General features: G+C 36.6%; 1 protein-coding gene across 18 annotated transcripts in view; it reads right to left on the bottom strand.

Moving 5' to 3' along the window:
- PAK3 (p21 (RAC1) activated kinase 3) overlaps positions 1-21,294 on the bottom strand; it is a 415,175-nt gene that overhangs the window by 86,803 nt on the left and 307,078 nt on the right. For all 18 annotated transcript variants that reach the window (XM_074324355.1, XM_074324352.1, XM_074324353.1 and 15 more), the window contains one exon: positions 13,109-13,172. In XM_074324355.1, coding sequence (XP_074180456.1) covers positions 13,109-13,172 — 64 coding nt within the window. The remainder of the gene's footprint in view (positions 1-13,108; positions 13,173-21,294) is intronic.

The following is a 21,294-nucleotide window of genomic DNA, read 5'->3' as shown; positions in this document are numbered from 1 at the left end:
CGGCCCCCAAGATGTCACATCAGCCCCAGCGGCCACCGCCTCTGTTGGCTCCTCCTCCATCACCTGATGTGGAACAATGTGGCGCCTTTGACTGACCTGCTCCTGTGCCATCAGTGTTGTCTTCAGCTAAAGCTCCTGAGTCGAGTGCTACTGCACTCCCTGCCTGTTGACAGCTTAGGAAACTATCCCGAGAGGCTGAAAAGAATTTAATTAAAGAAAAGCTCCCAAAAACCGATACCAAGATGTTGGTATCCATGATGGCAGTTCTTTCCATTGTAAGTTGCCTTCCAATGAGTGTCCATGCTGATAATTTTACCTATTGGGCTTATGTTCCCAAACCTCCCATGTTGACACCAGTAACTTGGAATGATGATCCTCCTCTCATGTACATCAATGATAGCTCCTGGTACCCAGGACCTGAGGATCAAAGAGGCCCAGAATTTCCTGATGAAGAAGGCCGAGAATTTATACTCTCTGGCCATACAAAATTAGGCTATTTATATACACCCATTTGTATAGGAGCTATTCCTCCGTGTCTTCCTCTCATTGACCAAGCTTGGGTCATTCCCAAAGGAAAAGGAAATGACACTTATAAAGATTTGTTTATGCTCAAAGGATTTCAGACCCAAGAGTTATATACTCATAGTTTTCCTCCTTCTCTTCATCCGTGTCCTCAAAATAATTGGGTTAACACTCATTCCTGCATTCATTGGGAGGAATGCAGGGGAAGTTTAGATCGAGTGTTATTTAATAACTCCCATAGTACTGTAGTTGATTGGGGGCCATATGGAATTGCTGTTCGTGTTCATTATCAGGTAAAATTTTCTGATCCTTAATAATTAAAAGAACAAATCTTCGAACAAGGCTTCCCAAGAATAATTAAATCACCTTTTAATATCTCTATTTTAATATATGGTGATGGAAGGAGAACTGACTCTGGGTGATGAACACACAGTGGGATTTATAGATGATGTAATACAGAATTGTACACCTGAAATCTATGTAATTTTACTAACAATTGTCACCCCAATAAATTTAATAAAATAAAATTTAAAAAAAAATCTCTATTTTTTGGAAAGATAAAGTTCTAGCCCCACCTCAGTTAAGAATGATTAGACCTATTTGAGGTACTTTACGAAAAACTCTTTGGAAAGTGGCATTAAGCCTAGGACAAAATAAGCTTTGGAAAGGAAATTATACTAAAAATAATAATAAACAATTTATTTTTAGGTTTGAAAAAACAGAAATGTTTGATTTACAAGTATGTCTTAAAACTCCTTTTGTTTTTCTGATTGGAAAATTCACAATCAATTTTACCTTAAAGATAGTTGAATGTCCTCAGTGTCGTTTATTTACTTGCTCAGATTCTTCAATTTATAATTCCTCCCAAGATCAGATCATGATTTTGCAGAAAAGAGGTCTATGGATTCCTGTCCAAGCCCCTTGAGTGTGGGAGAGGTCTCCCACTGTTCCTATTGTTCTTCAATTGCTTCATAAGATTTTACATAGAGCTAAAAGATTTATTGTGTTGTTGATTGCTGCTATTATGGGAATAATTGCTATAACCACTGTGGCTGCTGTTTCTGGTGTTACTCTACATCAAACTGTTCAAACAACAGAATTTGTACAAAAATGGCATGAAAATGCTGGTAAGTCTTGGAATCAACAAGTCAAGATAGATCAAGAAATTAATGTTAGATTAACAGATTTAGAAACCACTGTTGTATTTCTTCGTGATCAAGTAGAAAATCTTCGTACTATGATTACCTTAAAATGTGATTGGAATGTATCCACTTATTGTGTAACCCCATTTTCTTATAATCAAACTCGTACCCCCTGGTCTGAGGTGCGAGCCCATCTCCTGGGACATGTTACTAATCTCACAGTGGACATTATACAATTACAACAAGAAGTTGATCAGATGTCTAATGCCAAACTTCAGCTCCTTCTGGGAGAAGAAACACTATCTGCGGCTGCAGAAGGACTTTCCACTTTAAATCCTGTCAAATGGATAAAAACTTTGGGTGGAGGGCTTGCTGGTGCTATTGCTATTCTGCTTATTATTCTGTGTTTATTTTGTTTAGTCCTCAGATGTAGACAAATATCCCTCCTATGGGCCATACATGAAGAAACTGCATGGTCTGTGCTTCTCATGCTTCAAAAACAAAAAAGGGGGAGATGTAGTCACACAGCAGCGTAGCTGACTGTCCCCCCGTGTCCTTCCTTGAGGAAAGAAAAGTCTGTGAGACTGTGCCTTTTTGGGACTTTGCTTATCTCAAGGTTTTATACCTTATGTCTCTCTGTCTGGTCCCCAAAAGACGGTTTGCAGCCAAAGACGGGTAAGATATCTCACATGAGATACAACCTAAGACAGGCGGAACCGAGTGGGGACCCCCAATGAGCTGCCTTAGAAGATCCGGAAAGGAGCCTTGCCTCCCCTTCCGCCTGCCTGGGAAAAGCCATTGCTGGCTCTGGCTGTCCTCTCTCACCGGATTGTGAGAGAAGTCATGAGGACAATAAAGATCTCCACTTATCTCAACGGAACTGTTACAACATGACAGACTTGCCCCCCAGGGAGGTGCATACCTAACCTAAGTCATCACAAGACTTTCTGCTCCGGCTGCCTGGGGACAAAGACAATTGGCTTGATTCACTTTTGTGACATGATATGTGAGATTCACAGACCGTGGAAAAGATAATGCTACTTCCTTGAATGATTATCAGTAAAAGCCACCAGTTGGCCCTATTTGGGGCTCCAGTCACTGGTGACTGCAAGACCCCCTGGCCTTCTGAGATTTAACTGCATAAAGTCTCTGTTTATTTCTTTCTTAAAACCTAACCCAACGCTGCCCCTTCTCACACCCTCACTGGCCGTGTTGCGCTGGATGCGACAAAAGGGGATCAAATATATGGTGATGCAAACTACACTTTTGACTGTCTATAGAACTGGTACTGTTGACTTACTGCTTTTGGCCTTTTAAATACGCATTCATCAAATAGTTGCTAATCATTTTACTCTATGCTATACATTGTTGCAAGCCCTAAGGATACTAGAGTGAATGAAGCTTATAGTCTGAAGCAAGAGTTCATTAATTTTCCTTCGAATGAAACTCCCTAATATGCACTTAAGTCCTACACCATCTGAAGTCACTATTTATTTATTAGTTTTAGGTAATTGAAACAGCATAGTGGTTAGACACTTATATACATCACAAAGTGATAACCCCAATAAGTCTATTAACCATCTGGCATTGTACTTAGTTATTAAAATATTATTGACTATATTCCTTATGCTATAATACATACCCCTGAGACTTTTTTTTTTACATTATAGTTGACATTCAATATTGTTTTATATTAATATCAGGTGCAAAGCACAGTAGTTAGACATTTATATAATTTATAAAGTGACACCCCTCATAAGTCTAGTACCCATCTTCAACGCAGTATTTAAATGCACCCTCCTCTAAGAATCCTTCATCGTACCCCCACCACGGCTAAAAATTATTTGTCCTTCCCCTCTGTCCCACATCTCTTTGTAATTACATTACAATACTTACTGTGTTCTGCTCTATATACTAGGGGCTGTGGATGTACATTTCATCCTTAATAATAACTAGTATTTACTGAGCACTTCACAATGTGCCATATAATGTGCTAAGCACTTTAAATGCCTTCTCTCATTAATTTCTCACAACCTTATGAAATATGTGGGTTCTGTTAATTATTGAGAAAACTGATGTGTAACAAAATTAATCAGTTTGCTCACAGCCTCTTGACTTTAGAATCTGTGATCTTTCTTTTTGTTTAAATTTCTGAAAAATGCTCCCTTTATTTCTTCATGGTTTCCAAAGTTTCAAGCAATTTTAAACATCTACAAGCTAAGATATAACTGGTGTAGACATTTCAGTGCACATATAAGCTGTAGGATTCAGAAGGAGAGAAGATAGAAAAGATCAGTTAGGGCTGGGACAGCCAGGGAGAGATCTGTGGTGGAGATGACAATGAAGAAGAGTATGTGGATAAAATATGGGTGAAAGGTAACATGCATTAGTGCAGGGGTTCCTACTTATTTCTTAATACAACTCTCCTTTTCTCCCTGTCAGATGTTGAGAGAGGAAAGAGAGAGAGACAGAGAGACAGAGACAGAGACAGAGAGAATAGAAGTCACTGTGACTCCTAAAATCTGGTTCTTAACTATTATGTTATGCTATGTGCATTACATATAGTAGTCACCCAACAAAAGTCAGCTGAATTAAAAAAAAAGTTATTTGTTAAACTGGATCCCAAACATCTCTGAGTTGCTTCCTCAAAAATGTTTTTCCATTATAATGTTGAAAGGAAAACAAATATGAACCTGAAAGAAAAAAAGACTTTTTTTTTTTTAGCATTCTCATTTAAGGAAAGGCCTTAAAATGAATCCGAATGTATTAATGAGAAATCTGTGAGGACAGCTGCCAACATTAGTAAATTCAGCCCTCTGTTACATACCTACTACTTATTTAGGAATTACACAGGCTTGCCAATGACAGCTGTTGACTAAAAATAAATATTTGATTTTGTTGTCTCACCCTACCCTATTTATTAAACAAGTTCTTTTATATAACTATCCTAGAAAGTGAAGATTCTTAAGTTTCCACCAGATATGGTATTTCTGACAAACTCATGTTGTTCAGTTAATGATAATTTGGGGGAGTATCACACCTTTTTTCTCTCTTTTATTTTTTTTTTAAACTTAACACACATCTGCTCAAAATATCTAAATTTGGTGGCCAATTATAGATCACTTTTCACAGCGAAGCTGGTAAATTAATGTCATTTTTAACCTTCGATTCGCAGCTATGGCCTCAAATGATTAGACATGCAATTCTGAAATTGATTTATGGAAGATGGAGCCCAATTCTCTGGCCTCAGGCTTGAATGCTGGGATGGCAGAAACCCATACTGGAAAAATTTAGTTTTCCAAGAAGATGAAGGTGATTAATGTAGAAGTTCTTCTCTGGCTCCCAAGAGTAAGCTGTTGTGTTTCCTGAAGCTGAAAACTTGATACTGGAGCTGATTATTCCTAGCACCGAATGATTACTGTCAGGGGTTGAATGTCACCATTTATAATAGATAAAGCAAACAATAAAAAACAACAGAATTAATGAAAATAAAGTAAAAACTTTATATATTGAGAATAGAGACTAGTTTGTTTAACTTAGGCTAACAGTTCACGGGAAAAAAACACAGAGGAATTTAAGAAAATTAATTTAAGTGGATTTCTTTGGTCTACAGAGAAATAAATCAATATTTTGATCATTTACTTTAAAAACTAAGAACAGAGAACAAAAATATACTAAAACAAAAATTAGCAAATTAACAAATGGTAAAATAAAAGTAAATAAATAGAGTTAAGTTGCTAGATTATATCTTAAAAGCTATTTAAAATGTATCTTGATTTTACAGTATGATCATTGTGTGTGTGTGTGTGTGTGTGTGTGTTTGTGTAAATGGACAGTGGAAGGTGAAAATGAATGAAAAAGACAAACGTACAGGACACACAAAAGATAAAGAACCAGATATGGTGAAGCTGATCAAGTCATTATGGGGAAACAGAGATGAGGACAAATTGAGAAAGAGAAAGAGAAAGATCAATACAGGTAGAACTAGAGCAAGGTAGTATATACACACACACACACACACACACACACACACACACACACACACACACACACACGAAAATACAGAGGATAGGGGAAAAGGAGAGCTAGAAAGAAAAACGTTCTTATTAGTTCAAGAAATATTTATTGAGGCAAAAACAGATCCAGAGAGATGGGGAGGCAGACAGGGATTTCTGTAGGTCTCTGACTTGGCCAAGTAAACTATTGCTGTGGACCAAAATTGTACAAAATTGTTTTGGGGGGCTTACTAAGTGTAAAAGCACTGTGCCAGATAGTAAAGGAGACAAAATGAGACATAAAATAGACTTCCTACCCTCTAAGGACTTATTTAAAAGTTGAATTGGGCCTATGAGTAAACTATCTGCTGGTTTCACTATTCGTTAAAATGATGTACTTGCTGGAAATTTAAAACAGACTTTTTTGCAGTGGCAAGCAGGATTTCTACTTTGATTTTTCATTTCAGATTATAAGACTTTACAAAGGTATGCAGAAATATAGATCTTTCCTTTTGCACCTTTATCGGTCAGAAGTATAAACAACAACTAAGAGGGGAAATCTCTTTGGTATGCAAAGTTGCTTGGTGGCTTAATCTTTGTTCTTGCAGAAATCAGTCTTGATTCATTACCTAGTAACGGGGAGATATTTGAAACCATTTGTTACTTTTTTCTTTTCTAAATTCAATGCTATTTTTGACTCAATTGGGTCCTAGTGGGAATGAATAATCAAAACAAAATTATAACATCATCCATTCCCCACTCCCCGAAAAACAATTCTAAAAAAAAAACAAAAAAAAACCCCACAACACTTCATGAATAAATAGCTTCCATATTTAAACCTCTAACTAGAGCAGTGCTGTCCACTAGAAATATAATGTGAGTCATATTTTAAAATTTCTGAGAGGTATATTTAGAAAGTTTAAAAAGGTGGTGGTTGCCAGAGGGTAAGGGGGGTGGGGGGGTGGGGGGTGGGAGATGAGGGTAAGTGGGATCGAATATATGGTGATGGAAGGAGAACTGACTCTGGGTGATGAACACACAATGGGATTTATAGATGATGTAATACAGAATTGCACACCTGAAATCTATGTAATTTTACTAACAATTGTCACCCCAATAAATTTAATAAAATTAAATTTAAAAAAAAAACCTTAAAAAAAATTAGTCTTAATATATTTTATTTTGAACAATGCATGTAAAGTATCATTTCAACATGTAACGGATACAAAATTTATTGAGCTATTTTATATCATGTGCTCTGCTTACCCTCTAGTCAAAATGTCTAATGAAGGCTTCCCTTATTTCTCGAAATAAATTGGCAATTTCAAAAGAAACTTTAGTAAAAAAACAAACAAACAAACAACAATAACAAAACGCTAAGGGGAAGAATCCAATAAAATATAAAAATCATGAAAAATAGTAAAGCTTACATGTAATATATAATTTTCTGAATCTAAGAATCCCAGGGAAAGCAGTAAACTGCTTGAATAAACTCTTCATTCCCTTATACAAAAACAGACTCTATTCGCTGAGTGGCTAGCACAATTTTGCAGGTACATTAGCTGCATCCCATCCTTCCCAGCACCTTGTCTCATCCAAGAGACCTCTGGGGTACTATCTTGGTTCCTGGCATATAGTAGTTGGTGCATCTAAATATCTTGTCTCAGTCCTCATTAAAACAAAACAAAACCAAAAAACAAACAAGCAAACAAAACAGCCCTTAAGAACACTTCAATTCCTTTTAAACAAAACTTTTCCCTTTTTCAATCACCTTTCCCTACTCAGGCCCTCCAGCGTAGTTTCACATTGAGGCCTCAGAACCATGCCTAATTACAGCTGACTTGTTGAACTGGTAATTTCCACCTTTAGCTTTCGCGAATGATTTAGCCCCATGGTTCCCATGTCTAGCTAATGATCAGGATTCTCTGAGGAATTTTTCCAAAGTTCAGTTCCATATTTCTGAATCCCATTCCCCATTCTATACTTCTGAATCAAGTCTCTGGCAGTGGGCGTGGGAAACTTTATTCTTTTTTTAAGTATAAAATTTTGTTTCATTTAAAAAATATTTTTATTAAAATATAGCTAACACAAATATTATGAGGTGTGCTAAAAATATACAGTGAATGTTTAAATAAAAATATTATTATAGTAAAAGATATAGTGCCACCAATCCCCCTCAAAATGCTCTCCTTCGCTTCAAACGCACATATCCCATTGCTCTTGCCCCTTTCTGAAGCAGTTCTGGAAGTCCTCTTTCGTGAATGTCTTTAGTTGTGCTGTTGTGGCTGCCATGATATCCTGAATTGATTCAAAACATTTACCTCTGATGGTCATTTTTACTTTGTGTAAGAGCCAGAAGTCGCACAGTGCCAGATCCAGTGAAAAAGGTGGATGAGGACACCCCATAGTGTTGTTTTTTAAAAATTAAAGTTTAGTGGGATGACAATTGTTAGTAAAGTTACATAAATTTCAGGTATACAATTCTGTATTACATCCTCTATAAATCACAGTGTGTGTTCACCACCCAGCGTCAGTTCTCCTTCCATCACCATGCTTTTATTTATTTATTTTTTTTGCTTAGCATTCTAGTCTCAAGATCCATCCATATTGTCACAAATGGTCCTATTTCATCTTTTCTTACCACCAAATAGTATTCCATTGTGTGTATATACCACAACTTCTTTATCCATTCATCTGTTGAAGGACATTTTGGTTGTTTCCATGTCTTGGTCACCGTAAATAAAGCTGCAATGAAACATTTTTATTTGATAGAAATTGCCATATACAGAAGCAATGTGTGACACGGAGTTTTGTCATGATGGAAGAGGATTTATGGCAGTTTAAAACACACCCTCTCTCAACAATAGCTCACACCCAACTGACTGCATCGAACAAGTTGAAACTTGTCTGTCACACACTGTTACTAATGTTCGACACTCCACTTCCCCTGATAAGATCCCTGCCTTTCCATTGGATAGCACTCAGCAGCAGCATTCACCATATTTTGTGATCCTAACAGAAAGGTTCTGTATCACACATCACTTCTGGTACAATAATTTCTGTTAAATAAATACATTACACTGCGTCCTCATACACCTTGTTCACCAAATCTGTCACCGTGCAACTTCTGGCTCTTCCCCAAAATCAAAATGACTATGAAAGGTAAATGTTTTGAATCAATTCAGGACATTGAGGCAGCCACGACAGCACAACTAAAGACACTCATAAAAGAGGACTTCCAGAACTACTTCAGAATGTGGCAAGAATGATGGAATAAGTGTGTTTAAAGCGAGGGGGAGTAATTGAGGGGGATTAATGGCAATGTGTCTTTTACTGTAATTTTTTCTTTTACAATTTAAACATTCACAGTATTGTTTGATCACACCTCATGTATTGGTTTCAGGTGTACACCTTAGTTATTGAACATTTACATACCTAAAGAAATGACCACCATAATAAATCCAGCAACCATCTGACAATGTACCATGCCATCACAATGTTATTGACTATATTCCCTATGTTGTACATTAACTCCTCATGACTCATTTGTTTTATACCTAGAAATTTGAACCTCTTATTCCCCTTAATCTTCTCCCCTTTTTAATTTTTCAATTCCAGCTGACATTCAATATTATTTTACATTAATTTCAGATGCACAGCATAGTGGTTAGACATTCATATAATTTAGGAAGTTATCCTCTTGACTACTCTAGCAGCCACCTGGCACTATACATAGTTATTACCATACTACTGACTATATTCCCTATGTTTTATGTTACATCCCCATGACTATTTTGTAACTTCCAATTTGTACTTAATACCTTCACCTTTTTCACCCTGCCCCCACCCCCTCCCATCTGTCACCCTGATAAATCTAGTTCCGATCTGATACCACACATAGTCATTACAATATTGTTGACTATATTCCTTATGCTATATGCTACATTCCCAAGACTACTTTGTAACAACCTATTTGAACTTCTTAATCCCTTTACCTCTTTCACATACCCACTCCAACCCCACTACCTTGTGGCATCCAGAAAAATGTTCTCTGTTTCTCTGAGTTTGTTGCTGTTTTCTTTCTTTATTTTGTTATTTAGATTCCACATAAAAGTGGAAATCACATTGCATCTGACTTTCTATGTCTGATACACCTCATTCAGCACAATACCCTCCAGGTAATCCATGCCACCACAGATGGCAAGAACCCATTCCTTCATTCTTTGTCTCTTGTTATAATTTATCTGTTATAAGTAGTGCTGCACCAGTTTTTCTTTGTTTCCATTTTCATGAAATATGTTTTTCCATCCCTTTACTTTCAGTCTGTGTATGTCTTTTGATCAGAAGTGAATCTCTTGTAAGCAGTATATGTAAGGGTCTTGTTTTCTGACTCATTCAGTTACCCTATTTTTCGATTGGAGCACTTAATCCACTTACATTTATAGCAATTGTGGATAGATTTGTAGTTATTGTCATTTTATTATTCATATTTTCATCTTAAGGAAGTTCCTTTAACATACTTTGTAATACTGGTTTGGTGGTGATGAACTCCTTTAGCTTTTTCTTTTCTGGGAAACTCCTTATCTGTCTTTCAATTTGAAATGATAGCTTTGCTGGGTAGAGTAATCTTGGTTATAGGTCCTTGCTTTTTATCAATTTTAATATTTCATGCCAATCCCTTCTTGCCTGCAAAAATTCTGTTGAGAAATCAGCTGACAGTCTTATGGGAGCTCCCTTGTAGGTAACTAACTGCTTGTCTCTTCCTGATTTTAAAATTCATTTTTTGTCACTAACCTTTGGCATTTTAATTATAATGTGTCTTGGTGTGGGCCTGTTTTGGTTCATCTTTTGTTCACCCCAATAAATTTAATAAAATAAAATTTTTAAAAAAAAGTAGAAAAAAAAAAGAAAAAAAAAATTTATTGGGGTGACAATTGTTAGTAAAGTTACATAGATTTCAAGTGTAAAATTCTGTATTACATCATCTATATATTATACTGTGTGTTCACCACTCAGTCAGTTCTTCCATTCCTTGTTTACTCTTTTATCCTTCTGGCATTCCTATGATGTTAATGCTGGTATGCTTGATGTTATCCCTGATAACTCTTAAACTATTCTTATTTTTTTGGATTCTTTTTGCTATTCTGATTGGGTGTTTTCTGTTACCTTATCTTCTAAATCACTGATTCAATCCTCTGCTTCCTCTAATCTGTTGAGTCCCTCTAATGTATCTTCATTTCAGTCATTGTATTCTTTATTTCTGAATGATTCTTTTTAAAAATTTTTCTATCTCCATTTTTATGATTCCTATCTCTTTCTTGAAGTTCTCCCTGAGATCACTGAGCATTCTTATAACCAGTGATTTGAATTCTGCATCTGGTAGATTGCTTGTCTCCATTTTGTTTAGTTCTTTTTCTGGAGCTTGGTTCTGCTCTTTTATTTGTGACATGTTTCTTTGTCTCCCTACTTTGGATGCCTCACTGTATTTGTTTCTATGTTTTAGGTAGAGTTGCTATGTCTTCCAGTATGAGTAGAGTAGCCCTGTGCAGTAGGTGTCCTGTGGGGCCCCGTGGTGCAATGTACCAGTCACCTGACCTGGGTGCTTCAAGTGTGTCTCTTGTGTGGGTTGTGTGTGCCCACCTATTGTAGTTGAGTCTTGGTTGCTGTTGGCATATCAATGGAAAGTACTGAACTTAGGGCTGATTGGTTGTGAGAACTGGCTAGGACTACAGTGGAAGTGCTGTGGTGCAGGGGCTGACTCCATGGAGGAAGATTCACTTTAGTGGGAACCTGGCATCTGTCCAGCCTGCCATTTGGGTGTGTTGTACTTGGAGGTAGCCGGATTATGCTCCAGCTCAGTCCATAGCTGATCGCCAGGTATGCCTGCCCTGGGGCATCTTGAAGGAGGCCCTGTCACAGGCCAAGTCCAGCTGGAGCCTGTGCCCTGATCAGGGCAACCTGGCATGAGCCAGAAGGTAATCTGCCATCCGTGTTGGGCTTGGAGGTGCCTTGAGATGGCCAATTGCAAACTGACGCTGGCTGTCACTAGTGCTGGGCTTTGCGCTATTCAGCAAGTAGTAGGGTGCATGCCAAAGCCAGATACTGCTTGTTTGGGTTTTGTGAACCTTTTAGATATTTTAGGAATGTCTGTACCATGAGTTAAGACAGGCTGTTTGTACAGAAAAGCCATTGGCAGTGACTTGGGTATGCCCAAAAGTTGGGTGGGGCAGGATCTCAGGGAAACACAAGGTGGGTGAATGAACAGTGTTAGCCATGTTGTTGGAGACTCAGATATGGTGGTGCCGTGTCTGTATGCCACAAGAGGGGAGTGCTTGATAAAGAAACAATGGATTCTACCAGTACTTCTGTCTGGGAGAATGCTGCCTCTCCAGGCCTTATCTTGCAGCCAGATGAGTCAGTTCTTCCCTGTACATCCCTGGCACCTTCTGAGCTGCTGCCCCAGCTCTGGAGTTCAGAGTGAGTGAGCCTGTCACCAAGTAAGCCTGTGCACTGGCCCTTTAAGAGGATCTCAGGAGACTTCAGCTGCTCTGTCTCACTCAGCCACAATCTCTTCTGGTTTTCACAGCCAGAAATTAAGGTAACTTCTTTCCCTGGCACTGGAACCCTGGGCTTAGGATCATGGTGTGGAGCTGGGACCCCAGGCTCCTACAGGGGAGGCTTCTGCAGCTGAGATATCCCTCCCTAATTTTAAAGGTCACATAGGATGTGAGACTGGCCTGTTCTGAATCTCTGCCCCTCCTACCAGTCTCAAGGTATCTTCTTCTGAATTTCCTTAGAGGTAGGACTTCAGTTCAGCTAGATTTCAGGTTATTCTCATGACAGTTGCTCTATAATTTAGTTGTAATTTTGGCGTGGTTGTGAGAGGAGGCAAACACAGTGTTTAGCTACTCCAACATCTTGACCCAGCAACTTTATTCTTAATGAGCATAGTAGGTGAAAATTATGCACTCCATCTCGTTTGGGGTTATTGATCAGTTTCCTCCTAACTGAGATTGTCAACTCTGTCCATCTCTGGATCATTCAATAAGGATTTTCCCTACCCTCACTCTGTCACTTTCCTGTTTGATAATGAAACAGGATCTTAAGCATAACATTCATATAGATAAAGGGGGTTTTCATACAAACTAGACATTTCTATATCTGTACTCCTTTTCTATAGAAATCAATTTGAATCTTCTAACTATGTGTGATCAAAATGTCCCTAAACAAATTCACTGTCAGTCCAACAATAGTGAAGATTACAGCAGAATATGTTCCTTGGTTAATTAACAGTCATCTGTCAACCAGAAAGGTTAACATTGAGGATACAAAACATGAATATGACCCACCAAATGAGAAGCATAATTTATCAGAATTCCAAGCTGTTATTGAATTTTAATGTATATCTCAAGTGTTTACCTTTTGATATTTCAAATAAGAATCACTTACCCTTGACCAATTTTTTCAAATCTTGTGTATTTTTTCTTTGGGTCACCAACACTTACAATGCTTCCTGAGTAGGGGGGGAAAGAAAGGGAGAGAGAGATGGATTAAAATCGATTGATTTCTCTTTGTGTAATATGAAAAATTAAGATGCCAGGGTCAATGACAAATAAAATATTAGAACAATTTTCCCATGTGATTTCTGTAATTTACATGGATAATAATAAATTTTACAAAGTAACAAATTGCAATATATTAATTAAAATAGTAGTAATAACCCATGCTGTTTATGTTTAAAATTGATGTTGTTTGGGAAACAAAGGATTGGTCACATCTCAACATGTATTAAAAGTCCCTATAAAATTATACTGTAAATTAGAAGATAAAAACATCTAAGAACTTGTACACATTATTTAATAAAATCACAATCTTCTCTGAAACAGAATGAAATTGAGCATTACACTACATTCAATTATGCTGGATAAATATCTATGGAGTGATTACCATGCACCCATTCCTGTGCTAGGGACAATGGGGGCAAGGATGGGAACAAAGTTTAATTATAAAGTAATGAGACTCATGCTTTAAAAAAGAATACATCCCTGAATCTACTAACACTCTAATCATCTTCAACAGTTTTACTGAGGTATGATTTACATACCATAAAATTAACTCATTTAAAGTGTACAATTTAATGGCTTTAGTAAATTTTTAGAGTTGTACAAATTTACTAAAATTTGCCATGATCTAATATTAGAGCATTTTCATCATATAAAAAAGAAATCTTGTACCTGTTATCACTCACTGTTCATCCCCCTCAGCTTCCTAATCCGTTCCTATGCAACCACTAATCTATTTCCTGTTTCTAAAGATTGTTCCAAACATTGTGGAGTAAGTTTATAAGCCACACAAGAAAACCATTAATTTATCAAGTTTGAATATGAAAAAAAATTGGTTTTATTATTTCAAAAATATCAAATCCACCACTCAGAAGATGAATACTTTCCACAACTCAGAATAAATCCAAAGGAAGTGACATTGACTCTTCAATACAGTCCTCAAATAGGTGTAGAAAAATTCTGGGCCATAGCATCATGGGAATAAGGGTGCAGTTTCTCAAGGGATCTACTTTGGAGGAAGTCATTTACGTGGATGCCTCTGGTCCTCCTTTCTTTCTTTTTGGAAGCAAACATATGAGTATCATTACCTTTGAGTTATATCTTACTAACATGGCCCCTGTCACAAAGAAGTGTAGAGCCAGTTAGAAAAAACAAGATTTACAAACAAGAGGAGGTTAAGTAATCAAGAGAAGGTCTGTAGATTCTATGTCCTGATTATCACTATTATTTATCCCCTCCTCTTCATAACCAGAGTCATTGCCATTATTTAGACCCTGAACATCTCTTGTCCAAACAATAGTGCTAGTTGTTACCTAACTCTAAACTCCATCTTCTCTAATTCCTCTTCCACAACGCCTTTGAAATTGGGTAACTATATAATTCATAAACTGAGATTCTTCTGGGTAAACTGAAATGTATGATCAATCTACTTAAGAGTGATTTCGATCCATTGCTCTTAATTCCTCAAAAGTTCCTCTTCTTTACGGGATCAAGTTCAAATTTCTTAGTCTGACATAGAAAGCCCTTTAACATCCAGCACCATCTAGCTCCTACATAACCAGTCTAATCTCATATTCCTCTCTTCTCTATCCCTCCTACTTTATAGCCTAGTAACACTATCACTGTCCAAGGCTTAAGTCTGCAGATACTCCCCCTTTCCCTTTACTATTTAACCCATGAATTCTTATTTATCACTTAACTATGTCATCCTCCTTTATGAAATCTTCTCTGATCCTTCTAATAAGACTTACATGCTTCTTCTTGAGAGCAGGGACCTTGTCTTTTCATCTCTGTAACTTCATTGCCTAATATAGTGGCTGCCACTGAAAAAATATTTGTTGACTAAATGAATAAGAACAAGAAAATATGTATTCAAATACTAAACTGTGTGTTACATATAATACCTCATGATTTAATTTAGACAATGATCCATTTTCTGAGCTAGTGAACAACTTAATTTACACCTACTATTAGTATAGCTTGAAAAAAATAATTAATTAAAATGTTTCACTTAAAGATTTTACATCGAGTTGTTTTTTGTTGTTGTCATTTTTCTTTTTTGTAATAGAAGTCCATGTTTCAGTTAGATTAAATAAGATTTACACAACATGTGAGTTGTATTACAATTCCTTTTCTCTTGTCTTTTCAATGTCAGTCAATCACACTACCACCCATCTACTCAGTAGCCTGAGCCAGAAATCCAGGAACCAATCATCTTTGACTTATCCCATACCTTCACTACCCACATGCAGTTGTCTACTGTGTCCTGGGCCTATATCTGTTTACCTCCTAGATATTATTTGAATCTGTCCCTTCCTCATTACCAATGTACTACATGGGTTCTCATTATTTTTTGTCTGAGCTATTTCAATAGGCTTCTAACTGAACTCCCTATTTTCAGCCTTTGCCCACTTCAATATATACTTCACACCTCTATCAGGATGCTCTAAGTGTAAACCTCACCAAATGATTCTCTGGTTGAGGAGTCCTTGATGCTTCCCCAGCACCTACAGGGAAAAGCTCAAGCTCCTTGGCATAGAATGCAAGGTTCTTCATGAGCTAGTTCTTGCTTTATTCTCCATTACCATCTCAACACTTCCTTACTAGAACCTTATGCTTTGACCATAACAAACTAATTGTAACTCGTAATCACCTCCTGCTTAACAGTTTAGTTTTCTCTCCTAAAGCTCCAGCCCCACCATTCATCACCAATTCCATTTTCAAGTGACATTGAATAAGTTAGAGCTCCTAGATAATGCCTTCATACCTTCCTTATATACTATTCTCTGTCTGTAATGTGTTCCTTACATTTTCTTCCTGGCAAGTTCTTATTTATTCTTCAACGCAGTTTTGATGCTATCAGTTCGAGGAAGCCTGCCCTGATTCTTTTGGGTAAAGTTAATAATTTCCCTTCTCTGTCTGTACTACTACTGTTCTCTCTCTCTCTCTCTCTCTCTCTCTCTCTCTCTCTCAGTCTATTTTGGTCTCCTTTGCTTTTGTTCTCACGGTCTTTCTCTGCATTTAATATGCCATATATTTACATCTATTTATTTGACATCCCCCAATAGACTGTGTATTAAGGACAGAAGCCATGTCTTATTCATCTGTGAATCCTGTGTTTCCTCACACAATGTTGTGTATGGAATATACTGGGTATTGAATAAAAGTTTGTTGAATTCAACTCAAACAAAATTTCCTTTTGTAAATGCCCCGTATTTTAAGATAGGGATTGGAGAATATACCACACTTGAGTTATATCTATAGAATGACACCATTTTAACACTTTCTAAGTTGCTATTTCATTTTCTAATTTTCTCAGAGATTTCCAAATCACTGAGAACTATTCAACTATTTATGTGCAAGGGCCAGGACTTCATCTTTTTCTTCTTCTTCTTTTTTTAATGAAATGAGATTTTAAAGTCACTTAAAATCAGAGTTTTATTAAGTAGTTTAGTCTTCTAAGAAAGTTACACTATTAGGTTGCCGAGCAAAGTCTTTTCCACACACTGAACAAAAGCAAATAAACTTCAGTCCAAGCCACTTTTTAAATTATAACAAATTCCAAATGGTAGGGTTCAGTTAATAAGGTTTTATGTTAGAAAATTATTCAGCACTTATTTCCATGGTATACAAGGTAAAAAACAAACAAACAAAAAAACAAAACAAAGCAAAACAAAAAGAACATGGAAATAAATGCTTTCATGAGGATTACCAAAAGTCAACCATTTTGATGAGATCCTGCTTCTGATTTTTATTTTTTAATTTATTGGGGTGACAATTGTTAGTAAAATTATACAGATTTCAGGTGTACAATTCTGTATTACATCGTCTATAAATCCCATTCTGTGTTCACCACCCAGAGTCAGTTCTCTTTCCATCACCATATATTTGATCCCCCTTACCCTCTCTCCCACCCCCACCCCCCTTACCCTCTAGTAACCACTAAACTATTGTCTGTGTCTATGAGTTTTTGTTTCTCATTTGTTTGCCTTATTCTTTTGTTGTTTTTGGTTTATATACCACATGTCAGTGAAATTATATGGTTCTCTGCTTTTTCTGTCTGACTTATTTCACGTAGCGTTATACTCTCAAGATCAATCCCTGTTGTCACAAATATTCCTATATCATCTTTTCTTACCGCCGAATAATATTCCATTGTGTATATATACCACAACTTCTTTATCCATTCATCTATCGAAGGACATTTTGGTTGTTTCCATGTCTTGGCCACCGTAAACAAAGCTGCAATGAACATTGGAGCACACGTGTCTTTATGTATAAATGTTTTCAGATTTTTTGGGTAGATACCCAGGAGAGGGATTGCTGGGTCATATGGTAATTCTATTCGTAATTTTTTGAGAAACCTCCACACTGCCTTCCATAGCGGCTGCACCAGTCTGCATTCCCACCAACAGTGTATGAGGGTTCCTTTTCCTCCACAGTCTTTCCAACACTTGTTACTATTTGTCTTGTTGATGATAGCCATTCTGACTGGGGTGAGGTGATATCTCATTGTGGTTTTTATTTGCATTTCTCTGATGATTAGTGAAGTTGAGCATTTTTTCATATGTCTGTTTGCCATTTGTATGTCCTCTTTGGAGAAATGTCTCTTCAGGTCATCTGCCCATTTTTCAATTGGGTTGTTTGTTTTTTCGTTGTTAAGTTTCATGAATTCCTTGTATATTTTGGATATTAGCCTTTATCGGAGGCACTATTTGAAAAAATCTTCTCCCATTCACTTGGTTGCCTCTTTACTTTGTCGATGGTTTCTTTTGCTGTGCAGAAGCTTTTAAGTTTCATATAGTCCCATTCGTTTATTTTAGCTTTTACTTCCATTGCCTTTGGAGTCAAATTCATAAATGCTCTTTGAGCCCAAGGTCCATAAGTTTAGTACCTATGTTTTCTTCTATGCAGTTTATTGTGTCAGGTCTTATGCTTAAGTCTTTGATCCATTTTGAATTAATTTTGGTACATTAATTTTGGTGACAGGTCGCAGTCCAGTTTCATTCTTTTGCACGTGACTATCCAGTTCTCCCAGGACCATTTATTGAAGAGGCTGTCTTTCCTCCATTGCATGTTTTTAGCTTGTTTGTCAAAATTATCTGTCCATATTTATGTGGTTATACTTCTGGGTTCTCAATTCTATTCCATTGGTCTATGTGTCTGTTTTTCTGCCAATACCATGCTGTTTTGATTATTGTAGCCCTGTAGTACAAGCCAAAGTCAGGAGTGTGATACCTCCATTATTGTTCTTTTTCTTAAGATTGCTTTGGCTATTCGGGGTCTTTTGTGGTTCCAAACAAATCTGATGATTTTTTGTTCTATTTCTTTAAAATATGCCATTGGGATTTTGATGGGGATTGCATTGAATCTGTATATTGCTTTGGGTAATATGGCCATTTTAACTATGTTGATTCTTCCAATCCATGAGCACGGAATGTCTTTCCATTTCTTTGTGTCTTCTTCAATTTCTTTCAAAAAAGTCTTGTAGTTTTCAGCATATAGGTCTTTCACATCCTTGGTTAAGTTTATTCCTAGGTATTTTATTCTTTTTGCTGCAATTACAAAAGGAATTGTTTTTGTATTTCTTTTTCTGACATTTCATTGTTAGTATACAGGAATGCAATGGAATTTTATAAGTTGATTTTGTAGCCAGCAACTTTACTGTATTCGTTGATTGTTTCTAATAGCTTTTGGTGGAGTCTTTAGGGTTTTCTATATATAGCATCATGTCATCTGCAAAGAGTGATAATTTAACTTCTTCATTCCCAATTTGGATGCCTTTTATTTCTTTCTCTTGCCTGATTGCTCTGGCAAGGACTTCCAACACTATGTTGAAAAGCAGAGGTGATAGGGGACAGCCCTGTCGTGTTCCTGAACGTAGAGCAAAGGGCTTCAGTTTTTCACCATTAATTATGAGATTAGCAGAGGGCTTGTCATATATGGCCTTTATTATGTTAAGGTATTTTCCTTCTATACCTATTTTATTAAGTGTTTTAATCATAAATGGATGTTGTATCTTGTCAAATGCTTTTTCTGCATCAATTGATATAATCATATGATTTTTGTCCTTTATTTTGTTTATGTGATGTATCACATTGATGGGTTGGCGTTTGTTGAACCATTCTTGTGCCCCGGGGATTAATCCCACTTGGTCGTGATGAATAATCTTTTTAATGCATTGTTGTATTCGATTTGCTAGAATTTTATTTAGGATTTTTGCATCGGTATTCATCAGAGACATTGGTCTGCAGTTTTCTTTTATTGTGCTGTCCTTACCAGGTTTTGGTAACAGGTTAACGTTGGCCTCTTAAAATGAGTTAGGGAGTACTGTCTTGTCTTCAACTTTTTAGAAGAGTTTGAGCAGGATTGGTATTAGATCCTCTTTGAAGGTTCGGTAGAATTTACTAGTGAAGCCATCTGTTCCCGGACTTTTGCTATTGGGAAGGTTTTGGATGACTGATTCAATTTCGTTACTGGTGATCGGTCTGTTTAGATTTTCCAGTTCTTCATGGTTCAGCCTTGGAAGGCTATATGTTTCTAAGAACTGGACCATTTCTTCTAGGTTATTGAATTTGGTGGCATATAGTCCTTCATAGTATTCTTGGATGATCCTTTGTATTTCTGTGGTGTCCGTGAAAACTTCCCCTTTTCAAATTCTTACTTAGTTAATTAGTGTCTTCTCTCTTTTTATCTTAGTGAGTCTAGCCAAGGGTTTGTGAATTTTGTAAATCTTTTCAAAGAACCAGCTCTTTGTCACATTAATTTTTTTCTGTTGTCTTTATGTTCTCTATTTCATTTAATTCTGCTCTGATTTTTGTTATTTCTTTTCTTCTGCTGACCTTGGGTTTCGCTTGTTCTTCTTTTTCTAGTTCTTTAAGTTGTAACATGAGGTTATTTATTTGGGATTTTTTGTTTCTTGAGATAGGCCTGTAATGATATAAATTTCCCTCTTAAAACTGCCTTTGCTGCATCCCAAAAATTTTGGTATGATGTATTTTCATTGTCATTTGTTTCTATGTATCTTTTGGTCTCTCCTCTAATTTCTTCTTTGACCCAGTCGTTCTTTAAAAGTATGTTGTTTAATCTCCATGTATTTGTGTTTTTCCTGCTTTCTTTTTGCAATTGATATCCAATTTCAAAGCCTTGTGATCAGAGAATATGCTTGGTATGATTTCAATCTTCTTAAATTTGTAGAGACTGATTTTGTGTCCCAATATATGGTCTATCCTTGAGAATGTTCAATGTACAGTAGAAAAGAATGTATAGTCTGATGTTTTAGGATGAAGTGCTATACAAATGTCAATTATGTCCATTTCTTGTAATGTGTCATTTAGGGCTGCTATTTCGTTATTTATTTTCTGTTTGGATGATCTATCCATAGCTGTCAATGATGTATTCAATTCCCCTAGTACAATTGTGTTTTGGTCAATTTCTCCCTTTAGTTCTGTTATTAGTTGCTTGGTATATTTCGGTGCTCCCTGATTGGGGGCATAAATATTGATGACTGTTATGTCTTCTTGTTGTATAGTCCCTTTACCATTATGAAATGTCCATCTTTGTCTCTTGTTATCTTTTTCACCTTGAAGTCTGTTTCATCTGATATCATTATGGCTACACCTGATTTTCTCTGGGTACCATTTGCTTGGAGTGTCAATTTCCACCCTTTCACTTTGAGTCTATGCTTGTCCTTGTAGCTGAGATGTGTCTCTTGGAGACAGCATATGGTTGGGTTTAGTTTTTGATCCAATCTGCTACTCTGTGCCTTTTTATTGGTGAGTTCAGTCCATTTACATTTAGGGTGATTATTGATATGTGAGGATTTCCTGTCATTCTATCTTTAGTTTTCTGGTAAGGCTGTGTCTCCATTGTTTCTTTGCCTTTTGTTGTTGTCTATTATTTCTGTGTGGTGGTATTCTATGATGTTTCCTCTGTTTCTTCTTTTATTACAGTATATATTTCAGTTCTGGATTTTTTTGAGTGGTTACCCTTAAGTTTATGTAAAAGAAAGTTTGATATTTAGAGTATTCCATTTTCTTCAGCACGCTTACTTTCTCCATTCCCATATTCCGT

Source organism: Rhinolophus sinicus, chromosome X (assembly GCF_036562045.2).
Source record: "Rhinolophus sinicus isolate RSC01 chromosome X, ASM3656204v1, whole genome shotgun sequence".
Lineage (NCBI taxonomy): Eukaryota > Metazoa > Chordata > Mammalia > Chiroptera > Rhinolophidae > Rhinolophus > Rhinolophus sinicus.
The sequence above is the reverse complement of the archived record's forward strand: the minus strand, read 5'-3'. Positions and strand labels throughout refer to the sequence as shown.